This window comes from Haliotis rufescens, unplaced genomic scaffold (assembly GCF_023055435.1).
Source record: "Haliotis rufescens isolate VD_foot unplaced genomic scaffold, xgHalRufe1.0.p SCAF_4, whole genome shotgun sequence".
NCBI classification, from domain to species: Eukaryota; Metazoa; Mollusca; class Gastropoda; order Lepetellida; family Haliotidae; genus Haliotis; species Haliotis rufescens.
In genome coordinates this window covers 55,957,725-55,985,082 of record NW_025964112.1, presented here as the reverse complement: position 1 = coordinate 55,985,082, position 27,358 = coordinate 55,957,725, and the positions used below count along the sequence as shown (strand labels likewise).

The following is a 27,358-nucleotide window of genomic DNA, read 5'->3' as shown; positions in this document are numbered from 1 at the left end:
AGTACATCATATTATTTGTTAAAAGTAATTCGGCTGCATAAAATAATGCACGTGTATGTAGGTTTGTACACTCAAAATGCGTTCCACTGTAGTGTTTGAAAACAGTGAAAATTGTCACGAAATATCTTTGTGTTTGAAACGATACCTTTTGTCCATAATTATATTAATCATGTAAATTACATAAATGATGTATTTTTATGAAAAACAATCGAATTCATGTTCACTTATTAACAATCTTAAGGTGTACTAACTGCCTATGTTGTACACCTCCATCTGAAATAACGTCCTGTGTCTCACACGGTGGGCTTAGCATTAAACTCCCAACAGCCTCAAAGTGTGTCGTGTGTGCGGAGCTGCGGGATGAGGAAGACGGTTACCTGTATGCGCATGTGCAGAGAGAGAGTACCGTTCGTTGACAATGACTAAAATATTGCATTCCGTGTTTTAACAGGTAAAATGGGATCACGGAGAGACGCGGGGTTATTGGATAAGTGTCTGTCGGATATACGAGAAAAACAGGTAAGTGACCTATATCATCCTCTCCTTTGATGTTGTCCCGGGCAGGTGAGACACAGATAGGGCGTCCCAGATGTGAACACTTTGTCTGACACCATTTTTAAAGCTCTCGTTATAAGAGGAATATTACTCTAAATAACGCGAATTCGTTGTGAGAAAGTGTTCCGAATGATAACAGCTTTAACCGGGATATTTAATAACGATTTGTCAAGTGACAGATTTGCTGAAAGGGATTGGTATGAGACCATACCTGTGACATACCTAGCCTCGTCGAGTTGTTGGCCGGTGTATTTGACGCTCGCCAGGCTTAATGCAAACTTTCTCTCTCACCTGCCCATAGCGGCGCTTTTGATGGTCTGACTGCCGTGTTTCAAATGCTTGGACGGTCACTTGTGTCTCGTTAGCGTGTTTTACTGTGTCAGATATTTACAGGTTTACAGATAGGATTGTTATTACCCCCCACTGACAGACTATCCTCACTTTTAATTATATTGATTATTCGGTCTAACGATGTCACATATTCACGCAATCTCTACATTATCTCTTTAATAGACCGCGTAATATTTGATCGCGTTGTTTTACTGTAAATACGTGTTCCTGACCATAGTTGAAAGAAAGAAATCTACATAAAAATATACTGACTCAAATAAGCCGTTTTTGTTTAATTTTATATATTTACGGTATAATGAATACAGTTTCAGTTAAAAATTGATTTCAATAGGGCTGTTCTGGAGGTGATCACGCGCTCAGATCAATGTTTACATTTGGCACTCCCATTTCCGCGTTGTATTCAGATGAGGTTTTATATTAACCCTTTTTAAAAGTCGTGTAACAAGTGTACTGAATACACCAGTACTAAATATTTTGATATTTGATACTGCAGCTGAAACTATATGGGCGTTTTTACACATATGAAGTAGTATATGTACATATAGTCTCTACTGACAGTATCAGTGTGCAGGTCAGGTCAAATAACTGTTATAATATTGATGATAACTTTGTTAGCCATTTTGATTACTGATATCATCATTATTATCAAAATATTTGTAAACCGGAATATGAAGCCTAGTTTTAGTAATGTATTGATGTGCGTGTGACAAGAAAAGAGTTCTCTCACTTTTGAGTGAGTTTTGTTTAATGTCGCTGTCATTAGTTTACAGTTACACGGCGACATAACACATGATATTGTGATGACCCGATGTTGTTCAACCATAAAACCAGCTACCGTGTTTGTGTCACGAGGTATTCTCCTGCAGTCAATCAATATATGCAGTACATGTTCGGTCTCTGAGTCATAACACATTGCATATTTTTAACACAACTCAACACGGATCATACACAGCATGCTGGCTTGTCTGATGTACATCGTTGTCAGATACGTGTGTGTTACGTTTACTGTTAGCTGCAGTAGACCATATGGTTATTGATTTATTGCACAGTCTGATCAAATACACTTACGTGTATATATACAATTACATCATTTCATGGAACTCATGCATGTGAATTAGGTGATAAACAGACCGTGTTTTCAATGTAGAGCTTGGTTACCTGTCGATCCAACCGTCTAAATCGAATTTGGAACCGAACGCGAAGATACGACGACATGCATCAACCAAGTCAGCGAGTCTGACCACCCGATCCCGTTAGTCGCCTCTTACAATCATAGTCGCCTTTTCGGGCAACCATGGGTTGCTGAAGACCAATTCTAACCTGGACCTTTACGGGTGTGAATGGTAATACGAGTGACACATTGAATTATCAAATAGGGTTAGGGTTAAGGTTAAAATCATATTCTCAAAAACATTGTTTAATTTATGAACTTCAGCACCATCACGCTTGACTATATATGTTCTACGGCTGTCTCCTAATGCGGTGCACTGATATGGTGTATCGGGCTTAAAGCCGTCTTTACTGTCTAGGCCAATTATGACGATTTGATACGCCCGAGTGTGCTTGTACCCTTTGAACCTATTGACAGGCTGGTCACGGTAATGGAATGTGTGTCTTAATGTCAGCACAAAGTCAACACACTCAGTTAGGACCCTCACAAAGACGATGACATTCAACAATGATGTCTTCATCCCACCAGGTGAATGGTGATTTGGCTGGGTGCTTAGAACCACTTTGAACATCATTCACAAAGACCATCTACAAAGTTCAGGCACATATATAGTTGTCGGTAAACATTCCGAGGTTGTAAAAGTCCGACATTTCATCCGCATGCTTGAGACCAAGATGAACACGTCAGTGTCTTTCATTCATGCACACCATGCATGGCAACCTTTGACCTATGTAGTCAAACCCCAGACCATTAAAAGCCAGATGGCACGATCCTTACATTGAAACTCATGATCTCGAGGTACAGCACAGTTTCATTTGTATGGACCATTGACATTAGCAATGCTTCGTATGTCATGGCAAATATAAGTTTCTTAAAGTTATTTCTATAAAGCTGGTTTTATTGCATGGCTCAAGGGTTTGTGAATGTGATCAAGGGTACAGGTATAACAACTTATACTCTCTCCTAAACCCTGTATGATAATAATGATGATCATTATATACTAACAACCCTATTTTATCAGATCCCCGAGTGCGTACTGGTAGTAAGTGTAAATGAAGAAGGCATTTTACCAATATACATCGTCTAACACATTGACAGGAATTGTCAACAGGGATGACGAAGTTACCTGTCCGTCTTGCTTAACTTCATTGTCAGTGTGCAGATTCCACCTTCCTCAAATGTCATAGTATATTTACCTGGCCTCTTTGATGCCTGCCTTGTTTGAGGCAGCGGCTCTTTGATGTACTGATGATGACAAAAGGGTATGTCAATAGTTTACCTGTAGTGTCCTCCTGGGCCACGATTGGAGGTCATTAACACCGTTCTTATAACGGTTACCTTGCGTCCTCACAGTGAGATGCTATCAGTGCGCGAACACTGACATTCACATATCTTCGTTATGTCTAAGGTCCGCCAACAAAATATATTTCGCTACAGTTACTTATTATTGATGCATGTCAACGTATCCCAACTGCGTATATCGATGCTCATTAGGAGAATCACTGGATTGTCTGGTCCATACTCGATTGTTTACAGACTACCGTCATATAGCTGGAATATTGTCATGTGTCAACGTATCCCAAATGCGTATATCGATGCTCATTTTGTCAATCACTGGATTTTCTGGTCCATACTCCATCATTTCAAGACCACATATAGCTGGAATATTCCTGAGTGCGGCGTTAAACAAGAAACAAACATTATTGCAATGACTTCATCACACTGTAGAGATGGGTTTGGGACGCCCTGTGGAAAGGTGTTCACCCGGCAGGCCCAATTACGGGGTTCGTTTCCAACAAGAGTACAATGTTTAAAAACGTTTTGGCTTCCCTCGCCGTTATTTGGCTTGGCATTACGTACAGCCTTACTCTGGCAATCACGAGCACTTCCGAGGAACAGTCAACGCGGATATATCAGACATTTATCTAACACTAAAAACGCTTTTGAATATCGATTGGAGAACGTAGATCCAGTCGTAAATATACATTGTCACCATAGCAACTGTTCTATATTACCACAAACATACCAGACAACAAGTGCAGCGTCGGGAAACAAACAATCGCCTACTTTTTTTATTCAGAGTGTGTGAGTGGCGGTTGTACCGGAAGAGAGGGACATTTTCGCGAACACCTGGTGTCATCACTGATTTTCAGTGATCCAATTCATATAATGTTTGAGCACTGTTTTGCCTTCTACGCCCTATGGAATCTGTTTCAGCTGATAATCGAGACTGGTTGTTCTCTGGCGTATATATATACAGTAAACTACGGTTATAACGAACACGCGTATAACGAACTGACCGATATAACGAACTTATTTTTAGTCCCGGCCAATTGTTGTACATATGCTGTATATATGCTTATAACGAACTACGGTTATAACGAACTAAAATTAGTGGTCACTTTGAGTTCGTTATAACCGTAGTTTACTGTATATATATATATATATATATATATATATATATATATATATATGTGTGTGTGTGTGTGTGTGTGTTTAATAGATTAAAAATCGGTTTCAGATATAGCCAAACGATATATATATAGTTTGGCTATAACTGAAACCGATGTTTAATCTATTACACATGTTTGACGTGTAGGTATAGACACTGATGGTGCTATGCCACATAATTCACTCACTCGGCATATATAAAACAACCTATTGACACATATTCAGGTTGTTCAACCTTTTATATACAAACTTACACCAGTAGGTAACCTGTTAAACCATACACTGAACTATCGGTGAATGCATGTAGCTGTAGAGGCGAGTCGTTCGTCAACTTAAGGGGGTAAACGAACTCGGTGTATACCAAGGTACCACCCTAGGCCCTATACCATTGTGAGACTGCTGAAAGGGTGTCATCACTGCAACTGGAGATCCACAACACACACACGCAATCATGGGTCTGTTTTCAGCTCCAGTTTCATAACAGCCATGTTTTACACGCGGGTCCTGGCGCTAACATCGCCTCGTTTGCTGATAACTGGAACATGTTTTACTTGAGTTCAACCTAGCCTTGAAAGGAAATAATGTTCCCCCTACACAAATCACGCCATGGTACGACTAGTGTTTTGGGTGGAAATAGTTTCATACAATTATTTTGTGTCGTGGAAAGATCTGTTATCTATCCTTTTTGTACAGTGGCAGGGGTTTGACAGTACGCTATACACAGCGGTAATACACATGTAAACACCCGGTGAACTGGTACAACAGAATATATACAGTGTTAGGGGGACCTGTGTGGCTACGTTTGTATGTGGTGAGGGGTAGGGTAGCCTAGTGATTAAAGCGTTCGCTCGTCACGCCGAAGACCCGGGTTCGATTCCCCACATGGGTACAATGGGTGAAGCCCATTTTTGTGTCCTATATTCCGTGATATTACTGGAATGTTACTAAAAGCGGTGTAAAACCATACTCGCTCAGTCACCAGTATGTGGTGAGGCGATAGAGGGACATGGATCCACGTGACTTGGTTGCTCTAACTCAAGTCTTAATTTTACTTTAAGGCAAAAAAAGAAATAATTACTTGTTATATTTACAACATTTATGATATTATTTTTAATCCTAAAAACAACATTCAACTTATCATACTTTCCCTTAAGAAAACGTAAAACTTTATTGATAACAACGTTTCGATGAAGATTCTTAAACCGTTATCAAGCTGGAGTGCCTCGTCACTCCAACTACCAACTTCTAGAATGCCAATCAAACAGTTACTTTCCCTTAAGCTATATAGCTACGTCAGATGATCTTATGAATGTGTTGAGTTTAAATTAATGTTTAAAGCAAATGAAGCCAATCGAAAGAATAACAGTATACACATATATATGTAAATCAGTTGTCAAGAAACCCCTACCATCTATTTTCGCTGTGGCCATAATTTGGTATCGAGTGTGTTGGTATTGACATTACGTCATCAGCTGGTTGCCCAATGGCCGGAACAATTGCACATATTTATTGTTCCTGTGTGTGTAGTATGTTTACAATGGTTCTCGTGGAGAGACCCGCTTGTCCAGACTATTGGTAGACCGTAATAGCAGCAAACAATGCGACGTGGTGCCGTGGTAGAAATATTGGAATTTCTCTCCAGACTTAACACAGGAACGCGCTGAAATGTTTATCCGATTTTTTCCTGCAATTGTGAAACTTTGCTAAATCGTGTTGAGTTCTCGCTAAACCTGGTGTGTTGATATTTTCACCAGCAGGTATTTTGATATTTTTTTGTGTCCTGGATTCTCTAAAACGGTGTTTCTTTGACGATTGTAATGCCCGGATATTACAGGGATTGACACAGCAGGTTTTCAGGGCATAAAATGTTGGTTTTACGGGGCTGAAGAAATAGACACAAACGTGTGGTATTTATGTTGCGCATCAGCCCAAACAGTCTGCATCTAAAGTCTAAACATTTCTTTTGATTTGGAGCATTTTCTTATGACGGGTTTACTACACGGGGATATCGTTCTTGAATGATATCCCGTCAGTAAATATGAAACAGATAAACGATAACAGTGTAAATCATCCCCACAGAATATCGGCTGCACACAACATTTCTTGAACCCCAAACACGACATTCCGCTTATAAACACGTGGTACCCACTCAGTGGAACAGCTCTCGTCTAACGCCATGGTTTCATTAATATTGCATGCCCCGATATTGGCTTAATGAATCTGTCCGTAGCCGGGCGGCCTTAATTAATTATACATTGATGATCGTGAAGCCTGTTTACCTTACCTTAAAAGCTATGTCAGGTGTGGAAATGGGACCTTCGAATCCGTTTATTCTTTCAGTGATATACGCCTTTGGGCTTATTGTCTGTGGGCATATTCAGACATTTAATGATCTATTTTTATATTGGAAACATGTAAGTCTAGATCTACGTCTGTCTGTCTGTCTGTCTCTGTCTCTCAACTGTCCCCGTCTCTTTCTTTCCCTTACTCTCTGCGTCTCTCTCTTTCTCGGTCTCTCTCTGTCTCTAACTCTTTCTCTGTCTCTCTCCCACTCTCTCTCTCTCTCTCTGTCTCTCTCTCTCTGATGAAGGACGTCGATTAACACGTTTGTTAGGGATGCTGTTTTGCATGTGCTGTTTTGCACGTGCGTGAGTTAGTAAAACCATACTCTCTCACTATTTTATATTTTCATAACATATTCAGACAGGTAGCCACAGAGCACGGTTACCTGGTATAAATTAACATTGAATAGCGACTTAGGTTCTATATTTATGAGCATGTTTAAGGCTTACGACGTCGATTATAACAGCACAGGAGATTCGTACAGTTTGTAAGGAATATTGTTTCACATGAGCTGAACTAAGAGCGCATGCGATCGAGTTGCACATGGTTACCAAGGATAGAACAATTCATGTCAAATTGAAATAACCGTTTTGCAAGATAACGTTGGTGGTATTTGAGATGGGGGTTAGCTTGGAGATAACCATTATTATTTGGAGAGATCTCGATATATCGCTTGTATTTGCATTTCTCAACCATACAATCCTTTCTGACAAGAAGGGTTGGTGTAGAATGTTACAGATGTCCATTCAGCCTATGTCCAGGTCATTTCGGACACACCCTCTGACCACTGTAAATGTCACGTTTGTGTTTGGCAACACTTAACCATCGCCTTCAGAGTGTCATGTATTCGTGACTGGACAATGTCGTGGACAACACACTGACCCTTAAGGAGAGCTGAAAGCAAGCTTGAGGGGAATGCTAAAGTTGAAACAGAACAAGAGTGTCAGGTCAAGCCTTGCTAATGTGCCTCTTCAAGCAAGGTACGCTCGTGGAAAAGACACACCGTGGTTTTGTTTAGCTGAGGATTAATTGTATAGCGCAAAGGCGCTGAAGACTCCGGTCACACCTTACGTCCATAAAAAACCTCCTGTCCATAAAACCGCGGCTTAATAGCTGTCAGTTTGGTACAAGTGTCAGTCAAAACAAGGCACCCAATGGGCTATGTCGCTAAACATTCAATTAGGCCTATTAGCGGCACCCTTGACCTTAGTAGTAATTCACATGGGAATGACCTTGACCTTAGGAGTAATTCACCTTGGAATGACCTTGACCTATTTATATATGTCACGTAAGGGGTGTTTTCGGATACAATCTTTATGACTATTTTTGTATGTGACTTGTCTGAATTAGGACCATCGTCATACCAACTATGAATGTAGACACGTGTCCCGAGTTAGAGGTGAGGTGAGGTGAAATGGGGTTTAACGTCGCGTCCAAGATTATTGCACTTATATAGCGACGTGCATGTACGTGTGTGTGTTTGTGTGGCTGCTTGTACTAGTCCGGACTGATGCCGATTTATATTGCTAGCCCACTGAGATACCATGCCGCAGTTTAACATGAATACCCCACTCAGACACAGTATACTGACTCCGAGCCGACCAGTCCTTGTTTTAGCCCCTAAATGCCGAGCGCTAGACAGGGTAACAACAAGTACCATCTTTTAACGTCTTTTGGCATGACGCGGCCCGGGAACGAACCCCGGACCTTCCGCTCTCCGGGCGGACGCTCTACCACTAGACCACGGAGGCGGTCTCCGAGTTAGACAGAGAAAGGGAGGCATACCTGTTTGGTAGGGTTAATTAATTTCCACATTTATATTCTCCAATGGAAACTACGTAATGGCAACAAGAGAAAGCATTGTCAGTGACTAGTCCTAAACGTTGTAAGATTACACTCAATATACCCAGGGTTGAGATTTTATGTGTTTGATGACAACGTTTTCCGTGTCACAAATGTCATTTTATCACGAATAACAAATACAACATGTTTCACTGGAACAATTGAAGACAAGTGAGATGCGCCGAAATTGACATTGATGGAGAAGGATCACATAATACTTATTTTATTGGACACTTATGCGTCTGGCATGATGAATGACTAGGGCATGTAATTGAATTTCTGTGCAAAACGTGTGAATGTTATGGGAAACTATGAAACCACATAAGAGTTCGTGCCAGGTTGACATGTTTCCCTGGGTGTAATGCCGGGGATTTGTGAGACACCAACATGCTGCAGTGGTTCGCCTCGCTGTCACGTGCCGGAAGGGCAGGGCCAGACCACGTGATTTATGAGCAGCATGTCAACCCGATGGCTAGATTATGTTCCAGTCCTTTATTACTAGATCACATGGTGCTACAGTCGTGCAGTACATTAATGCACGGTGTTGTTGTTGTGTCGAATGATACTGCACAATGTGATATATAAGTCATATCAATAACTTCATCAATAAAATAGTATAGTACAACGTTGTTTATCAGTAGAATCCTTCAGTACAACGTTGTTCGTCAGAAGAATCCTACAGTACAATGGTGTTCGTCAATGGAATCATACAGAACAAGGTTGTTCATCAGTAGAACCCTACAGTACAACGTTGTTCGTCAGTAGAATCGTACAGTAGAACCCTTCAGTACAACGTTGTTCGTCAGTAGAATCGTACAGTAGAACCCTTCAGTACAACGTTGTTCGTCAGTAGAATCGTACAGTAGAACCCTTCAGTACAACGTTGTTCGTCAGTAGAATCGTACAGTAGAACCCTTCAGTACAACGTTGTTCGTCAGTAGAATCGTACAGTATAATCCTACAGTACAACGTTGTTCGTCAGTAGAATCGTACAGTAGAATCCTACAGTACAACGTTGTTCAGCAGTAAAATCCTACAGTGCAATGTTCATCAATGGTATCCTAGTTCAGGGTTGTTTATGTTCATTCAGACCTGCAATGTTAAGAGAGATGCTGTTGGATTTTCTCCAGATTACACGTAACGGCGTTAAGGAGATCAGACTTTACTCATGCCACGTAGCCCTGCCATCAAGCATCACGCCCGTACACCTGACAGAAGTTAGTTGTAATCAAGCAGGACATTAGCTGTGAAGGAGAAGACCCAGTCAAGTCACGTCGTCCATGGTCAAAGATAACACCAAAGGCTTAAGCAGACTACTTTCTTAAATGCCCTCGACATTATCTCTTTTCATCTCTGTCGAGAAAGCAGTACATGAATTACAGTAGTAACCGTTTAAGACATGATCTGGTCGGCGTCTAAACGACATGCACGCATTTTGAAAGAAACACGTACTTACCTGGCTATTACCCCTTTGTTGTTATCATGAAAGTAGTTTAATTATTAACAAGGTATTCATCCAAGATGTACTTCTAAACCTTTAACGTCAAGAAAGAAATGAAAAAATACTATTTTCCGGCAGTAAATATTAACACTGACCTGCCAAGTATTCCGACTATGTTGGTTCTGGCATTAGTTCAAACCTGCTGGTCAATATTTACCAGCGTCTGTTTGGCAGAGAAGATTTATGTTGTGTAAGTAAAAAGCAAATGTGTCTTTATCTACGAGGCCAAATATGAAAGCCTGTCTGTGTTTACCGTTGACTTGTGAGGTTTGACGCTGCTGACGTTTCAAGATGAGGGGTCTGATACCCTCTTCAGGAGGAACTACTCTTCTGTTTATGGCCACCTATGTACGTCGTACATCACCGAGCAGGGGTACTACCGTAGGACAGTAGTCAGGGACAAATGAGATATTGCTGATCTTAAGTATTGCAGTAAATATATAATGTCAACGCCAGAGAGTAATCAGTCTCGATTATCGGCCCAAACAGATTCTGTAGGCAAAATATCGGGGACAATTATATGAATGGATCACTTGGAATAGACTTCGTGATATGGGTAATCGTGATATGGGTTATCGTTGTATGGGTAATCGTGATATGGGTTATCGTTGTATGGGTTATCGTGATATGGGTTATCGTTATATGGGTAATCGTGATATAGGTAGTCGTGATATGGGTAATCGTGATATGGGTTATCGTGATATGGGTTATCGTGATATGGGTTATCGTTATATGAGTAATCGTTATATGGGTAATCGTTATATGGGTAATCGTGATATGGGTAATCGTGATATGGGTTATCGTGATATGGGTTATCGTTATATGGGTAATCGTGATATGGGTAATCGTGATATGGGTTATCGTTATATGGGTAATCGTGATATGGGTTATCTTTATATGGGTAATCGTGATATGGGTAATCGTTATATGGGTAATCGTGATATAGGTAGTCGTGATATGGGTAATCGTGATATGGGTTATCGTGATATGGGTTATCGTGATATGGGTAATCGTTATATGGGTAATCGTTATATGGGTAATCGTGATATGGGTTATCGTTATATGGGTAATCGTGATATGGGTAATCGTTATATGGGTAATCGTGATATGGGTTATCGTGATATGGGTAATCGTGATATGGGTAATCGTTATATGGGTAATCGTGATATGGGTTATCGTTATATGGGTAATCGTGATATGGGTTATCGTTATATGAGTAATCGTTATATGGGTAATCGTGATATGGGTAATCGTTGTATGGGTTATCGTGATATGGGTAATCGTTGTATGGGTTATCGTGATATGGGTAATCGTGATATGGGTAATTGTTATATAGGTTATCGTGATATGGGTTATCGTGATATGGGTAATCGTGATATGGGTTATCGTGATATGGGTAATCGTGATATGGGTTATCGTTATATGGGTAATCGTGATATGGGTTATCTTTATATGGGTAATCGTGATATGGGTTATCGTGGTATAGGTAGTCGTGATATAGGTAATCGTGATATAGGTAGTCGTGATATGGGTTATCGTGATATGGGTAATCGTGATATGGGTAATCGGGATATAGGTAGTCATGATATGGGTTATCGTGATATGGGTAATCGTTATATGGGTAATCGTGATATGGGTAATCGTGATATGGGTAATCGGGATATAGGTAGTCGTGATATGGGTTATCGTGATATGGGTTATCTTTATATGGGTTATCGTGATATGGGTTATCGTGATATGGGTAATCGTGATATGGGTAATCGTGATATGGGTAATCGTGATATGGGTAATCGGGATATAGGTAGTCGTGATATGGGTTATCGTGATATGGGTAATCGTGGTATAGGTAATCGTGATATGGGTAATCGTGATATGGGTAATCGGGATATAGGTAGTCGTGATATGGGTAATCGTGATATGGGTAATCGGGATATCTTTCTTGGAGACGGGACAATATATTTAGAAGGAACAAGTTCGACCCGATCACTCACAAGGAAGAGGAAATGAAAGCACAACAAAAAACATCTCCATTTCAAGATAGCGGATTTTGGACCACGCCTGTGAGTTCTTGCTGTTCGTTATTCAACACAGTCACGCGAGATCTCGGAGGAACAGTTCATAAATAATTTCTTTGTGTCAGACCAGGATATTGGAGCGTACAATGCACACAACAAAGGTCGCCTGTGCATTTGTTTGATTCAATAGTGCATCCCCTTTTTCAGGCGTAATGGCACCAAATTGTTTTGACGGACCGGAGGTACAGGACCCACAATCTGTAGGTGAATATCAACAACAACACTGTGACCAGTAATACCACGCACCACTTACAGACCTGGTCATGTTGTATCAGCGGTTTTGAAAGGATATTGATTTGCTAGTCATATGTGCATTGTGGGCAGTGTGAATCATACTGTATTATTTATGACATGATGTCAGACAAGTTCAAGTCACCACGCCCTTTGAATCATTGAAACCACCAGATTCAATCCATCACCAATTTGCAACATTATCAGTTTACGACAAGCCGGAAACGTAGGAGTATGGCCAACTTGCGGTAAGGCGAGATGCTAACAGGATGTTTTGACGACTAATTTGAACTGCAGCCGAGATTGACAGTCAGTGTGTGCGACGTCGTTGTGAATGGAAGTTATTCATTTCTGGTATTCGCTAACTTCAGTGGTCGATGTCGACCACGGTCGAAAAACTCGTAAAATTTTATTTTCATCGATTTGGTTCGTAAATACCTTTTGATGATGGCTCTGTTTGAGGGATATTGTCTGCGAATAAATAATACAAGTTAACAAGAATAATTGCGTTCATATTAATCGAATTATCTTAAATTCACACAACTCGTTGGACAATTCAGTCTCTAGCTGCAACTACAAAGGGTCGGACCAATGGAGAAATGAAAACCAAATAATAATGTTGAGCACTGTAAAGCACAATGGTGCTGTAGTGTTTGCTTGTACAGAGAAGGTCGGCTGTTGCCAGCAGTCAGGCCAAGTCAGATGGCGCTCTTTATAAATATTTGTCATATCCTGGACAAATATTCACCTTAATTTACCCAGTTCCTGGCCAAACAGCAAATCTATTTAGATCACTGTCATCGTTTGAGAAATCATATCATTTTATAGTTCTAATATTTCGTCTTTTGTTTGAAAAACGACACCTGAAAGGCCCGGCTCCGTTACACAGAGGTACCCGGGTGGCTTTGTTCATCCTTGATTAAGACGCACGGTCGATATTGACTGTAGGCCCAAGCACAGGTAATTTCCCCACTTCAGTCGCCTGGGACTTTCATTTCTACCCATGTATTGATTATTAGCATTGCGTGTACGGGGCAGGTAACAAGCGCACAGTGGGTAGTTATTGTGAACTGGAATTCCCTTTTAGAATCGGAATCTGTGTTTCCTGAATGCCTTGTCCATAAAGAAAATGCTTGTCAATATGAAGGAATAATGTTATATGTCAACGTTTAGAGACGTTAAGTGGATAGTCTTTAATAATTCGGGTGATGTTTTATGATTTATAGGGATATCGTGACAGAGCTACAAGAAGCAATCATGTTCAAGCACAGATCGGGAGACTTTTTCATCTCGATGATGTTAGTGTTTTTGTTAGTATTATATTTATTATTGATTGTTTTTGTTATTTATGGTGTGAGTGCATGTTTTGATGTATATTACATGCCCACACAAACAAGATTAGGAAAGTCTATTCTCAAACTGGGTCAAGTTCCCTATTTTACACAATCTGTTGGTCTACAAACCCACCTCACAAAATGTTTAACAGGTTAATACGGGCGAACATGGTGAAGTAGTCTTGTGGTTAATGCGTTAGCTTATAAACCGGAAACCAGGTTCTATTCCCCACATGGTTCAGTGCGTGAAGTTTTGTTCCCCGCCATGATGTTTTTGGGTGAGGTGAGGTGAAATGGGGTTTAACGTCGCTTCCGAGATTATTGCACTTATATAGCGACGTGCATGCGCGTGTATGTGTGTGTGGCTGCTTGTACTAGTCCGGACTGATGCCGATTTATAGAGCTAGCACACTGAGATACCATGCCGCAGTTTAACATGAATACCCCACTCAGACACAGTATACTGATTCCGAGCCGACCAGTACTTTAATGCCGAGCGCCAGACAGGGTAACAACAAGTACCATCTTTTAACGTCTTTTGGTATGACGCGGCTGGGGATCGAGCCCCGGACCTTCCGTTCTCCGGGCGGACGCTCTACCATTAGGCCACGGAGGCGGTCGATGTTTTTGGGATATTGCTTAGATCGGTGTCACACTATAATCATTAAATGTCGATACAATAAACATATTGTGTGTTTATCATGTTCAAAATGGACTACTTTCACTGCACTGTTTCATTGCTGACGCCAGTGACAGCTGGTTCAATGAGCTCGCGTAGTCATCAACCTCACGGACACCTGTTTCGTACTCTACCGTTATCAGTATGTGGGTTATCAGAGGCAAGGGGTGTGAGGGGTATAAGGTTATCTTACCCCCGGGGGAGCTGTCAAAAGGGGGATGCTGTCAGGGTGGGGACATTGAGACGTCAATATAAAGCTATATATACCAGCGAGTTTCTATATATGTCCTAATCTATATCCATCTATATCATCTTCAGCACCAATGACCTATTACACTGACGATTGATTTTGCGAATGACAACCGCCCACATTATCTTATCAGATCACCATCAACCGTTATGACCGGAGAATTGGGATAACGGTTATAGCTTACTTCGTCGTGTAGTTTTCCAGGACAGAATCCCCACTGAAACTGTAGCCCATTGTCGCCCATGACAACCATACGCCAATATATTTGCTGCCTAAAAGGTGTCCATCTGTTTGCTAGGTTATACGCCTGTAATTAGTCGTGCTATCCAATATTAAATTTTGCGGAGCTGTTATCAGTTATTTATCATCCACGTGCAGAAAGCCTGACGTCAGTTGGGACCTCACCTGGCAGGTGTGTCGGGATGACGTCATACGGTACAGCAGGCTGGCAACAGCTGACTCATCACTTTGTGGATATTCAGCGTGATCGTCCCATGGAGATCAATTGACGTCCCTGAAACATGAACTGATTAAGGAATGTGTATTATTTGCAATGGTTATAGGTGGCCGATATGTCTGATCGATCATTCGACCATCACGCTCCAGTCCGGGTTCGATTCTCACCATGTACAATGTAAGCTTCATGTAATCCCTCCTGGTTTGTTGCTAGACTGTTGTTTTATACTACTCAAAAGAAGTTAAGGATCACCTCGATTTTTTTTCATATGACTATAGTCAAACTGTCACAGCCTTCCTTTTGAGTAGTGTGTTTAAATTGCATAGATCGATGCTCATGATGTCAATCACTTGATTGTCTGGTCCAGACTCGATTATTTACAGACCGCCGTCATATTGCTGGAATATTGCTGAGTGCGGCGTTAAACATCAAACAAACAAATATATTTAAAGCGGGGTGATTTGTGTTTAGTCACTCGTATGTATTACCAGAGAGAATAGAACTTTAAATATATTATGTTTTCTATACCTCTGAAAAACGACAATATTTTATTATGGGCAATTTATTGTAATAAATCACCAGGACGTCATCTTTCATTACACCAGCCAGTTTGTGTGGGCTGAGATCGATCAGCTAACACGGCGCAGTTATGCAATGTGGGTTGCCCAGTACGTCCACTGTCATACTGTGTCATTCAGGTCCGGTATGTCATGACAGTGTGACAACTGCAGCGGACAGTCCGGACCATGTATGGTGTCCATCGACTTCCCTGTTCCGGAACACCTGACACGATCCCTATCCAACCACAGCTGGGGACACTGCTTAGCGAGAAACGCGTTGTCAACGTCAAGGGCGCTCCATTTCGCTGTGAAGAGTTGTGTCCCTTGGTTGGTAACACTCACTGGGTTCGAATCCGCTATCGGGCTTATTTTGAACCTTGGTCTATCAACATCATAATCGTGTTTGTGGGTTCCACCATTGTGTCATACGTCTACCTATTGCATCACGTCGGACCGTCCTCCCAGGTCAAGCTGACACGCACCTTAACTGAATTGAAATGTTGTTCAAAGCGGTATTAAACCAAACACACTTCTATCGTGATGATGGTTCATAAGTGTCTTATGTTAATGGGATGATATTAAAACGAACATATTAGAATCACAATAGATCGAACGGATGTTCATATTGTCATGCTTGCCATAAAAGACGACTATGCTTGCTGTAAGAGGCGACTAACGGGATCGGGTGGTCAGGCTCGCTGATTTGGTTGATCGATGCTCATGATGTCAATCACTGGATTGCCTGGTCCGGATTGGATAATTCCGCCATATAGCTGGAATGTTGCTGAATATTGCTGAGTGCGGCGTTAAAAAACAAACAAAAACAATTTAATCATGCAAAACTGTCATGATTTAAATTGTCATTTAATTGATATAGTCACCACGATCCCTCAAACCAGGTCCCACTTGCACAAAGCAATCTTAGCGCTAAAACCACCTTAAGCCTATGTTAAAATATGGGAGTTACGATCATCTTAGCGCTAAGATCGCTTTGTGCAAGTGGGCCCAGATACGTGGCCCTTTAAATGTTAAGCACAATCAGTTACATAAAAAACTTGTATTTCACAGACGTAATATCCAATCGCCAACACCTCTCGATCTGAGTTATGTGAGACTCTGTTACGGGGCTTCTGTACCATATAACTAACCCGTGACAGTAGACACCAATAACCTTGACCCTGCCGTCACCCCGCCCAATCTTCCCAGCCCGGGGGAAAAGCAGCAGGTCTAACACAGACGTTTTTACGACAACCTGCAATTTTCATGTCACCGGAGGTTTTCTCTCTTATGAGCTTGCAACTTGACCTAGATTCAGACTGAAAACATTCCATTTAAGGGCACGGGTTAAATCCCGTGTCACAGGAGGTCTCTTCGTGTCACGGGAGGTCACCCCGTGATATCATTCAGGGGGGTAGCAGGATGAGGTCGGCGACTTCGGCTCTAGACAACATCACGGCATATCAACAAGGGCATCAGACACGTTGTCTCAACGTAGTGCTGTGAAAGTGACACTTGCAATACATACAAAATGCAAGACATGTCTGGAGATATATCAACTTGTACGTGACATGTGTAAAAGAACAACTTTGGAAACATTCACAAACAATTCGCGACAATCTTGCGTCACGTCATGGTCAAAGGTGCCTTAAGGTGACAGTACTGTAGCTGCTTGAATGGTTCCCGGTGTCATCACTGATTTTCTCAGCCATCTTTCCTTTTACGCCCATTGGCATCTGTTTCGTCAGTTCTAGACTGGTTATTCTGACATCGACGTTTTGTAAGTATTGACAAGCACCCTTGCTATGTCCACCGCGATGAGTGAGTTTTGTTTTACGCCGCTTTAGCCATATTCCAGCAATATCAAGGCTGGGACTCCAGGGATGGGCTTGACATAGTGTACCCATGGGAGAATCGAACCCGGGCCTTCGGCGTGTTTAATCCTGTAGGCGAAAATTACTGCCCCTCACACGATGCATAATGGAATGACATCTCATGCTCATCCTCCTCCATTCCCATCCCCCTCCCCCATCCCCTTCACCGTCACCCCTCTCACCCCCCTCCATCAACCCCTCATCACACTCCTCGTCATACTCACCCTCCTCCATTCCCATCCCCCTCCCCCATCCCCTTCACCGTCACCCCACTCACCCTCCTCCATCCCCGTCACCCTCACCCGAAACACACACCCCTCCATCCACTCCTCGTCATACTCACCCTCCTCCATCCCCGTCACCCTCACCCCACTCACCCTCCTCCATCCCCATCACCCTCACCCCACTCACCCCCCTCCATTCACTCCTCGTCATACTCACCCTCCTCCATCCCCGTCACCCTCACCCCACTCACCCTCCTCCATCCCCGTCACCCTCACCACACTCACCCCCCTCCATCCACTCCTCGTCATACTCACCCTCCTCCATCCCCGTCACCCTCACCCCCTCACCCCACTCACCCTCCTCCATCCCCATCACCCTCACCCCACTCACCCCCCTCCATCCACCCCTCATCACACTCACCCTCACCCTCATCCCCGTTTACCCTCAACTTCACCCTAATGTCCCTAAACCATCACCCTTATTCACCTTCCCCCTCACCCCCATCAGCATCACCTTATCCTCCTTCACCCTCACGCCCCCTTTGTCCTCACTCTCCCTCCATCATCACTCCCGCCGTGATGTGAGTGGATTTGTTAATTCGTAACAGTAACACGGCCAATAGGTGTCTTTTATCCAATCGAAACTAACTGTATGAGGATCAAACAATAAAGTCGTTCTAGTTTATAGTGTACAACCCGTCGTTATAATTGCAATGCCAAGTTTCAAATTTTTCCTTTAAAAAATATTTTACGTCAATATGACGAAATATGTGAAGCGTGGTAATCAATACCATCAGTTATGACCGAATGCCGTTTTCATATGGCACCTGCTGTGTAAATGACATGGTGACAGGTGGTGTGTATTGCTGTCTATATCACCTGACCTATATCGTCTTCCTTATGAATACACCAAGTATACATCGTGTATAAAATGCCCTTGTGCTATTTGAATGAGTGAATCATTTAATGCAACTGAAATTGACATACCTGGAATCATCAAGGTCAGACAGTGCCCGACACCTCATCAATCATACATCTCGATGAAATATCAATCAATCGACTTTACCTGCCCAAACAGACGTGTGTACATTTCAACTGCAGGTGCTTTAATCATTCGGATGAATAAAATGTTTATTGAACTAGAAACGAAATTGGCAAACGTTCCACTTCATGTGAAATAAAGGGATTGTGATATTAAACATGGAGGAACATAATATAATTCAAGTACAAGAGCAGTTGAAAATGTTGACATGTTGATGATTTTGATGATGCTGGGTCAAGGTGATACGGCAACAGATACGTGACTTGTTTCGCTAGCTTGTTGAATATATTTTTATCGTTTCCTGTTAATCTGGAGTTTTTCACAAATACAACAAGGCTGCCTTTTACGTTAATTCACAACTATGCGACTTTATGTCCCCTGTTGACAGGTTCCCGCTTCTTCAAACAGCCAAATTCTGTGTCAATTAAACAACTATGAGATGCTTGTTTGATGTACTTATTTTGCCGTGCTAATTTCATACAAGTTTATTCAAAAGAGCTTAACATAAATACCTCGTTACCGCAACTGATACAGGGATGTCGTAAACTGTCGTAATCCGACTCCCAGTGTCGTAGTAAGATCCTCGATCAAACATGACGACATAGCTGAAGTTAAGTGCCAATTCAGTTAAAGCGTACTCGGACAAAGAATGCAACCCTCTGCTTCTGTAAACATTGATCTTTTAACTAAACCATACTCTAGTTTTGTATTGCCTCTCAGGACGAAAGAGAAAATAAATGTTGAATGTTCTGAATGTTATGCTCCGTAACGTGCCCCCTACTGTTGCGAAAGACCCGGATAGGTCTGAAGGGTTGTTGTCTTATTGTGTTGAAAATACTTTATTGTTAAAGCTTCCAGAGCGAATCCTTAACAGTGTACCGTCACGCGTATATTCTTTGTCAGAATATGATATTCTATAGAGTGAACAAATTAGGTTTGGTTAATACTAATTTTGGGACTGAAGTTCAACGAGTGGGCCCAGCAAGGGGCAGAATAATGATGGGGTACACGACCGTTGTTGCTCCTGGTTACTCCAGTATGTGACATTTGTGGCTCCTGGGTGTCCACCGGTACCTTACGGTGTGGTTCCTAGTGTCCCCAAGTACGTGACATGTATTGCTCGTGGTGTCCCCCAGTACGTGACAGTTGTGGCTCGTGGTGTCCCCAGTACGTGACAGCTGTGGTTCCTGGTGTCCCCAGTACGTGACAGCTGTTGTTCCTGGTGTCCCCAGTACGTGACAGTTGTGGTTCCTGGTGTCCCCAGTACGTGACAGTTGTGGTTCCTGGTGTCCCCAGTACGTGACAGCTGTGGTTCCTGGTGTCCCCAGTACGTGACAGCTGTGGTTCCTGGTGTCCCCAGTACGTGACAGCTGTGGTTCCTGGTGTCCCCAGTACGTGACAGTTGTGGTTCCTGGTGTCCCCAGTACGTGACAGCTGTGGTTCCTGGTGTCCCCAGTACGTGACAGTTGTGGCTCCTGGTGTCCCAAGTACGTGACAGCTGTGGTTCCTGGTGTCCCCAGTACGTGACAGCTGTGGCTCCTGGTGTCCCCAGTACGTGACAGTTGTGGTTCCTGGTGTCCCAAGTACGTGACAGTTGTGGTTCCTGGTGTCCCCAGTACGTGACAGTTGTGGCTCGTGGTGTCCCCAGTACGTGACAGCTGTGGTTCCTGGTGTCCCCAGTACGTGACAGCTGTGGTTCCTGGTGTCCCCAGTACGTGACAGTTGTGGTTCCTGGTGTCCCCAGTACCTGACAGTTGTGGCTCCTGGTGTCCACAGTACGTGACAGTTGTGGTTCCTGGTGTCCCCAGTACGTGACAGTTGTGGTTCCTGGTGTCCCCAGTACGTGACAGCTGTGGTTCCTGGTGTCCCTCAGTACGTGACAGCTGTGGCTCCTGGTGTCCCCAGTACCTGACAGTTGTGGCTCCTGGTGTCCCCAGTACCTGACAGTTGTGGCTCCTGGTGTCCCCGGTACCTGACAGTTGTGGCTCCTGGTGTCCCCAGTACCTGACATTTGTGGCTCCTGGTGTTCCCCAGTACCTGACATTTGTGGCTCCTGGTGTCCCCGGTACCTGACAGTTGTGGCTCCTGGTGTCCCCAGTACCTGACAGTTGTGGCTCCTGGTGTCCCCGGTACCTGACATTTGTGGCTCCTGGTGTTCCCCGGTACCTGACATTTGTGGCTCCTGGTGTCCCCAGTACCTGACATTTGTGGCTCCTGATGTTCCCCGGTACCTGACAGTTGTGGTTCCTGGTGTCCCCGGTACCTGACAGTTGTGGTTCCTGGTGTCCCCCAGTACCTAACAGTTGTGGCTCCTGGTGTCCCCAGTACCTGACAGTTGTGGTTCCTGGTGTTCCCCAGTACCTAACAGTTGTGGCTCCTGGTGTCCCCGGTACCTGACAGTTGTGGTTCCTGGTGTTCCCCAGTACCTGACAGTTGTGGCCCCTGGTGTCCCCAGTACCTGACATTTGTGGCTCCTGATGTTCCCCGGTACCTGACAGTTGTGGTTCCTGGTGTCCCCGGTACCTGACAGTTGTGGCTCCTGATGTTCCCCGGTACGTGACAGTTGTGGCCCCTGGTGTCCCCGGTACCTGACAGTTGTGGCTCCTGATGTTCCCCAGTACCTGACAGTTGTGGCCCCTGGTGTCCCCGGTACCTGACATTTGTGGCTCCTGATGTTCCCCGGTACCTGACAGTTGTGGTTCCTGGTGTCCCCCAGTACCTAACAGTTGTGGTTCCTGGTGTCCCCGGTACCTAACAGTTGTGGCTCCTGGTGTCCCCCGGTACCTGACAGTTGTGGCTCCTGGTGTCCCCAGTACGTGACAGTTGTGGCTCCTGGTGTCCCCAGTACCTGACATTTGTGGCTCCTGGTGTCCCCCGGTACCTGACAGTTGTGGATCCTGGTGTCCCCAGTACGTGACAGTTGTGGATCCTGGTGTCCCCAGTACGTGACAGTTGTGGCTCCTGGTGTCCCCAGTACGTGACAGTTGTGGATCCTGGTGTCCCCAGTACGTGACAGTTGTGGATCCTGGTGTCCCCAGTACGTGACAGTTGTGGTTCCTGATGTCCCAATACCTGCCAGCTGTGGTTCCTGATGTCCCAATACAGTTGTGGTTTCTGGTGACCCAGTACGTGACAGTTTTGGTTCCTGGTGTCCCAATACAGTTGTCGTTCCTTGTGTCCCCAGTACGTGACAGTTGTGGCTCCTAGTGTCCCCCAATACGTGACACTTACCATCAACATAAGTTAATATCAACAACAGCGTAGAATCACTGCTAGAATCACGAGTATGTGATATATTCCAAAATCATATCAATGCAGTAACCCACCCGTTTCAGGTGTTAATCCTTTAAAACTGAAGGCATGACAAGTCGCCTTGCATAGCATGTCTATGGATTTCAAATATAATTATCTGTGACGTGTGTGAACATAACGCCTATGTATCGTATATCTACATCTCAGTATGATGCAACGGTTGCCATGGCAACATAGTGGCACACTTTAACTCATGTACATAACAATTTTAAACGGTCCTGGACCTGCATTCAGAAGACGAACCCTATAGACACTCTTCAATTCATAACCATTTGAGACAAACAACCCGGCGCTGGTGGCGTGTTCCTGCGCGATACTATGCATAAAGCTTCATGGGTCTTATCTAGATGGATGCATACTGTTATGGTCACTAGACATGCACACATCCAGCTGCTTGACAGACTCTGTGGTGATCTGACATGGTTCAAGGTTGCTGCTAGATGTTGACTGACTCTGTGGTGATCTGACATGGTTCAAGGTTGCTGCTAGATGTTGACTGACTCTGTGGTGATATGACATGGTTCAAGGTTGCTGCTAGATGTTGACTGACTCTGTGGTGATATGACATGGTTCAAGGTTGCTGCTAGATGTTGACTGACTCTGTGGTGATCTGACATGGTTCAAGGTTGCTGCTAGATGTTGACTGACTCCCCAGGGAGCTAGTCTGCATCTTGCCCCTCCAGCTTACACAGATTCAGGGAGACGGCTACCCTTACATTGACTAGGCATAGGGTGCTGTGACGGCACACAAAGGGGGATTGTTTGTGCCCGCGGTGCCGTGTCAGTTTGGCGAGACGGGAGGCGAGGGGGACTGGTAAACAATTTGCTGGGCAGGGAAACAAGATACTTTTGATTTTGATAAGATGCATTGAATAGTTCGGATAACCCGAGGTGATGACTTCACACAATGAATACTGCATGCTGTGTTTGACATACTCCAGGTTTATTTCGTGATCTGTATCTTAATCAGATCTGCAATCTCATGATGCTTAGCGCATACAGTTTCGGGGACCACCTCCGTGGTCTAGAGGCAGAGCGTCTAACTGGATAGCGAAAGGTCGGGGTTCGATCCCCGGCCGCGTCATACCAAAATACGTTAAATGGTACTTGTTGTTACCCTGTCTGACGCTCGGCATTAAGGGGCTAAAACAAGGAGTGGTCGGCTCGGAGTTAGTATACTGTGTCTGAGTGGGGTATTCATGTTACACTGCGGCATGGTATCTCAGTGGGCTGGCAGTATTAAATCGGTATTAGTCCGGACTAGTACAAGCAACCACATACACACGTGCATGCACGTCGCAATATAAGTGCAATAATCTTGGACACAACGTTAAACCCCATTTCACCTCACCTGTTTCGGGGGCACGGGTGGCCCAGTCATCTAAGGCGCATCAGTTCACTGTACAGAGTTACGTCCCTCGGGCAAGCCAAAAGTTTATAATCGTGAGTTCGAATCCCGGTTTATGCCGATTATGTTTCTAGGCTTGTCAGCACCATACCCGTGCTCGTTGGATTCTCTTCGGACTTTCCTCCCACATTAAGCTGACACGCCGTGATATAACTGTACTAATGTTCAAACCCAATTCACTTAATCATACTGTGTCTGTGATGTACAGAGTTGCCTCCCCGGATCGTGTCAGGATCCGGTGTTCGTGGTAAATACTGAATCTCTTTCACTAACTCAAACAAGATTCGATCTGAGCATTACCGTAACTCACACCTAATGAATATAACCTTTTCCTGGTCGTTACTCTCACCTGTTACTTTGGCAAAGAGCATTTAGACATTCGTCATGCAATGGTATTCAGGCAGGTTACCACAGATCTGGTTACCTGTGTAAATTAACATTGATTAGTGAGTGTAGGTTTCTATTTAACTATGATAAAGGCTTAGGACGTCGATTAACGCAGTACAGGAGATTCGTTCAGTTTGTAAGGGAACCTAGCGTTAACAATGTACGATCTCTCTCTCTCTCTCTCTCTCTCTCTCTCTCTCTCTTCTCTGTTTCCTCACTCCCTAGGTCTCTCTCTTGAATAAGCACCGTATGCCCCTACTCACGCATCCCGTGTGTTATTGTATAAGTGTGGGCGTATTCTGTCTGTCAAACCAATATGTTGGTACTTTGTATTGGTCTCTTGTTGTCCACAACAATACCTGAACGTCTTGCAAAGAACTTAACTGTAGTATTATCCCTCAACATAAAACCACATATCATCTCCACCCTGAAAGCCCCAGGTTACAATTTACTGGGGTGAGTACCCGACACACGTGGTAGGATTTGTACCCATTATAGTGTTTTGTTGTCTCCTGGGAGTCGGGTGGTTATAATCCAGCTTACCAAGTTAGCATTACTGTTAACCCTAGCTCTCACAAGTGTGTATACGTAGCGGTTACCCCCTGAAGATCCGGATTAGAATAGGCCTTCAGAAACCCATGCTTGCCTTAAGAGGCGACTATGCTTGTCGTAGGAGGTGACTAACGGGATCGGATGGTCAGGCTCGCTGACTTGGTTGATGCATGCCATCGTATTCCAATTGCGTAGATCGATGCTCATAATGTCAATCACTTATTTACACACCGCCGTCATATAGCTGTAATATTGTTGAGTATGGTGTTAACCAACCAGCGGCTATTTGGCACCAGTGTTATACGTTTCCTTTGTTAGAATATAATGAAGGTGCGTATTTTAATATAAAGTATATATTTAGATTAACGTCAATGGCATCTTGTCTTTAGCCCCGTGAATCCTGGTCAGTATAGGCACCAGCAGCCTATATTTGTCGTTTTAGACGACCTCATGGACCTAATTTACAAACGTAAAACGACAGGCGTAAGTCTATGTTAAAGTATGGGAGTTACGATGACCCTAGCGCTACGATAGCTTTGTGGAACGGACAACCTAGTGGTCGACCTCGTGGTTGATGTCGTTCTACCCCGACAACGTAGGTCGTAGCTCATGATATCAATCACGTGTTAATCTGGTCCGCACTCTGTTATTTACAGGCCACCATCAAACAGCTTATATATTGTTAGGTGCTGCGTTAAACAACAAACAACAATTTTGACTTTAAGAATGTTAAAATAATCTTCCGGTTGGAGTAGGTTCATTTTGCCAAATATAGCTTCACTTTCATCTCTTTTTGTATTGGACATGCAAGCTTATCTATTGTGGTCATACTTGACCGAGCAGGTTGGTTTACAATGGGAGGTGTAAGAGGTCACGTGGGGTCAGTTGATGTCCAAACCTGATACTGTTGGCCGCGGTACTGGACACGCGTTGAGATACCGTGGGAAGGCGCGGTCATTGTTGAAGATAATTGGTGTTGTCGGCGGACATGCCAAATTCCTTCTCTTGTGAACCAGGTGTACAGGTGTATTAACTTTGACCTGAAAGCATTCGGGTGACACGTGTCTTATGAAAACATATTGTAATTAGAATCCAAGTGATATATATTACTTTTGTTGGTTCAATTACCAGAACAAATATTGAGTGAAATATTAGCCATGGAGTGAACCTGAACAATAGTGCAGCAGGTAGCGCCCGAACAGACTGACAGACTGAATACAACAGCTCTGTTGTACTAATACAACACGGACAATATGGAGATCACTTTCAAAAGGTTCTATGTCCTAAACCAGTGAGTATGGTTTTACCCCGCTTTTAGCAATATTCCATCAATATCACGGCGGGGGACACCAGAAATGGGCTTCACACATTGTACCCATGTCGGGAATCGAACCCTGGTCTTCGGCGTGACGAGCGAACGCTTAACCACTAGGCTACCCGACCGCCCCCTAAACCAGTATGGAATATTTTCTTTGTGGTGTTGAAACTGCCCTTATTTAGACGCCTAATATTCCAGAAATATGGTTGGAGACTCCAGAGATAGGTTTCACTCACTGTACCCATGTGGGAATCAAACCCAGGCCTTCGGCGTGACGAGCGAACGCTTTAACCACTAGGCCACCCCGCCGCCCCCTATACTTAGTGAACACCATATCAGTGTACTTTAACTCTATTGAACGTGAATTATTTTTGTCCCAATTGCGTGGATCGATGTTCATGATGTCAAACACTGTATTGTCTGGTCCAGGCTCGATTATTTACAGACCGCCGTCATATAGCTGGAATATTGCTGAATGTGGCATTAAACAACAAACAAACAAACAAAGGAATTATTTTTGAAAAGGATCAATCAACTGAAAATGTTTATTATAATACAATACTCCTTGAGAAAGAAGTGTTTGCAAGGTACACCGCCCACCAGATCTTAATTGATCGATTTTACGATCTTAAGAAAAGATGGCGTAATTTCTCAATCCAGGCAAGAGCAAGCTGACCGTTTCTTATTGAACAATGTCTAGGTCAGTCTGTACCTTCCTCAACAATGCCACTCGCTTCCACTACCGTATTGATTCTAAGAATAGTTCCGTATGTCGCAAGGAATGACCTGTACACATGGTGACCATTGTGTAACATTGCAAGGCAAGGCGGCATGCCTCATGTATGCTGAGAGAACGCTGTTCTTATATGTGATATGTTGTCAATACCGTATTGATTGTAGTGAGTATAATATCGTAATGTGCATCTAGCCTGTGCAAAGCTTGGATGCAGGAGGGATGCAGCCACCGTTTGCATTGAGTCCTCCTGCCTGAGTAATTGAGCTGAAATCAATGGGTGTGTTTGTATTGTACTACTAAGTAATGGAACGCCGTCCTTGGAGTACAGGGATGTACAGGACTCCAAGGAGTTACGTAAGTACAAGAGCGCAGAGCATATTTCCAGGCACCCAGCTGTCAGTACAGCAGGACGTGTCTTCATCCGGGTTAGAAAAGGTCTTCAGCAACCCATGCTTACTATGAAAGGCGACTATGCTTGTCGTAAGAGGCGACTAATGGGATCGAGTAGTCAGGTTCGCTGACTAGGTTAATGCATGTCATCGTATCCCAATTGCGTGGATCGATGCTCATGATGTCAATCACTGGATTGTCTGGTCCAGACTCGATTACTTACAGACTGTCGTCATATAAGTGGAATATTGCTGAGTGCGGCATTAAACAACAAACAAACAAACAAACAAATCACCGTCGTTATGGCTTCATCATCAC

General features: G+C 43.6%; 1 protein-coding gene across 7 annotated transcripts in view; it reads left to right on the top strand.

Moving 5' to 3' along the window:
- Positions 1-27,358, top strand: part of LOC124114728 (dystonin-like) — a 117,594-nt gene that overhangs the window by 13,854 nt on the left and 76,382 nt on the right. For 6 of the 7 annotated variants that reach the window (XM_046475477.2, XM_046475456.2, XM_046475485.2 and 3 more), the window contains exon 2: positions 452-519. In XM_046475477.2, the coding sequence (XP_046331433.2) occupies positions 457-519 (63 nt within the window). In that variant the 5' untranslated portion in view covers positions 452-456. Of the gene's footprint in view, positions 1-384; positions 520-27,358 lie in introns of those variants that run through there. The other variant, XM_046475448.2, reaches the window with a different exon arrangement.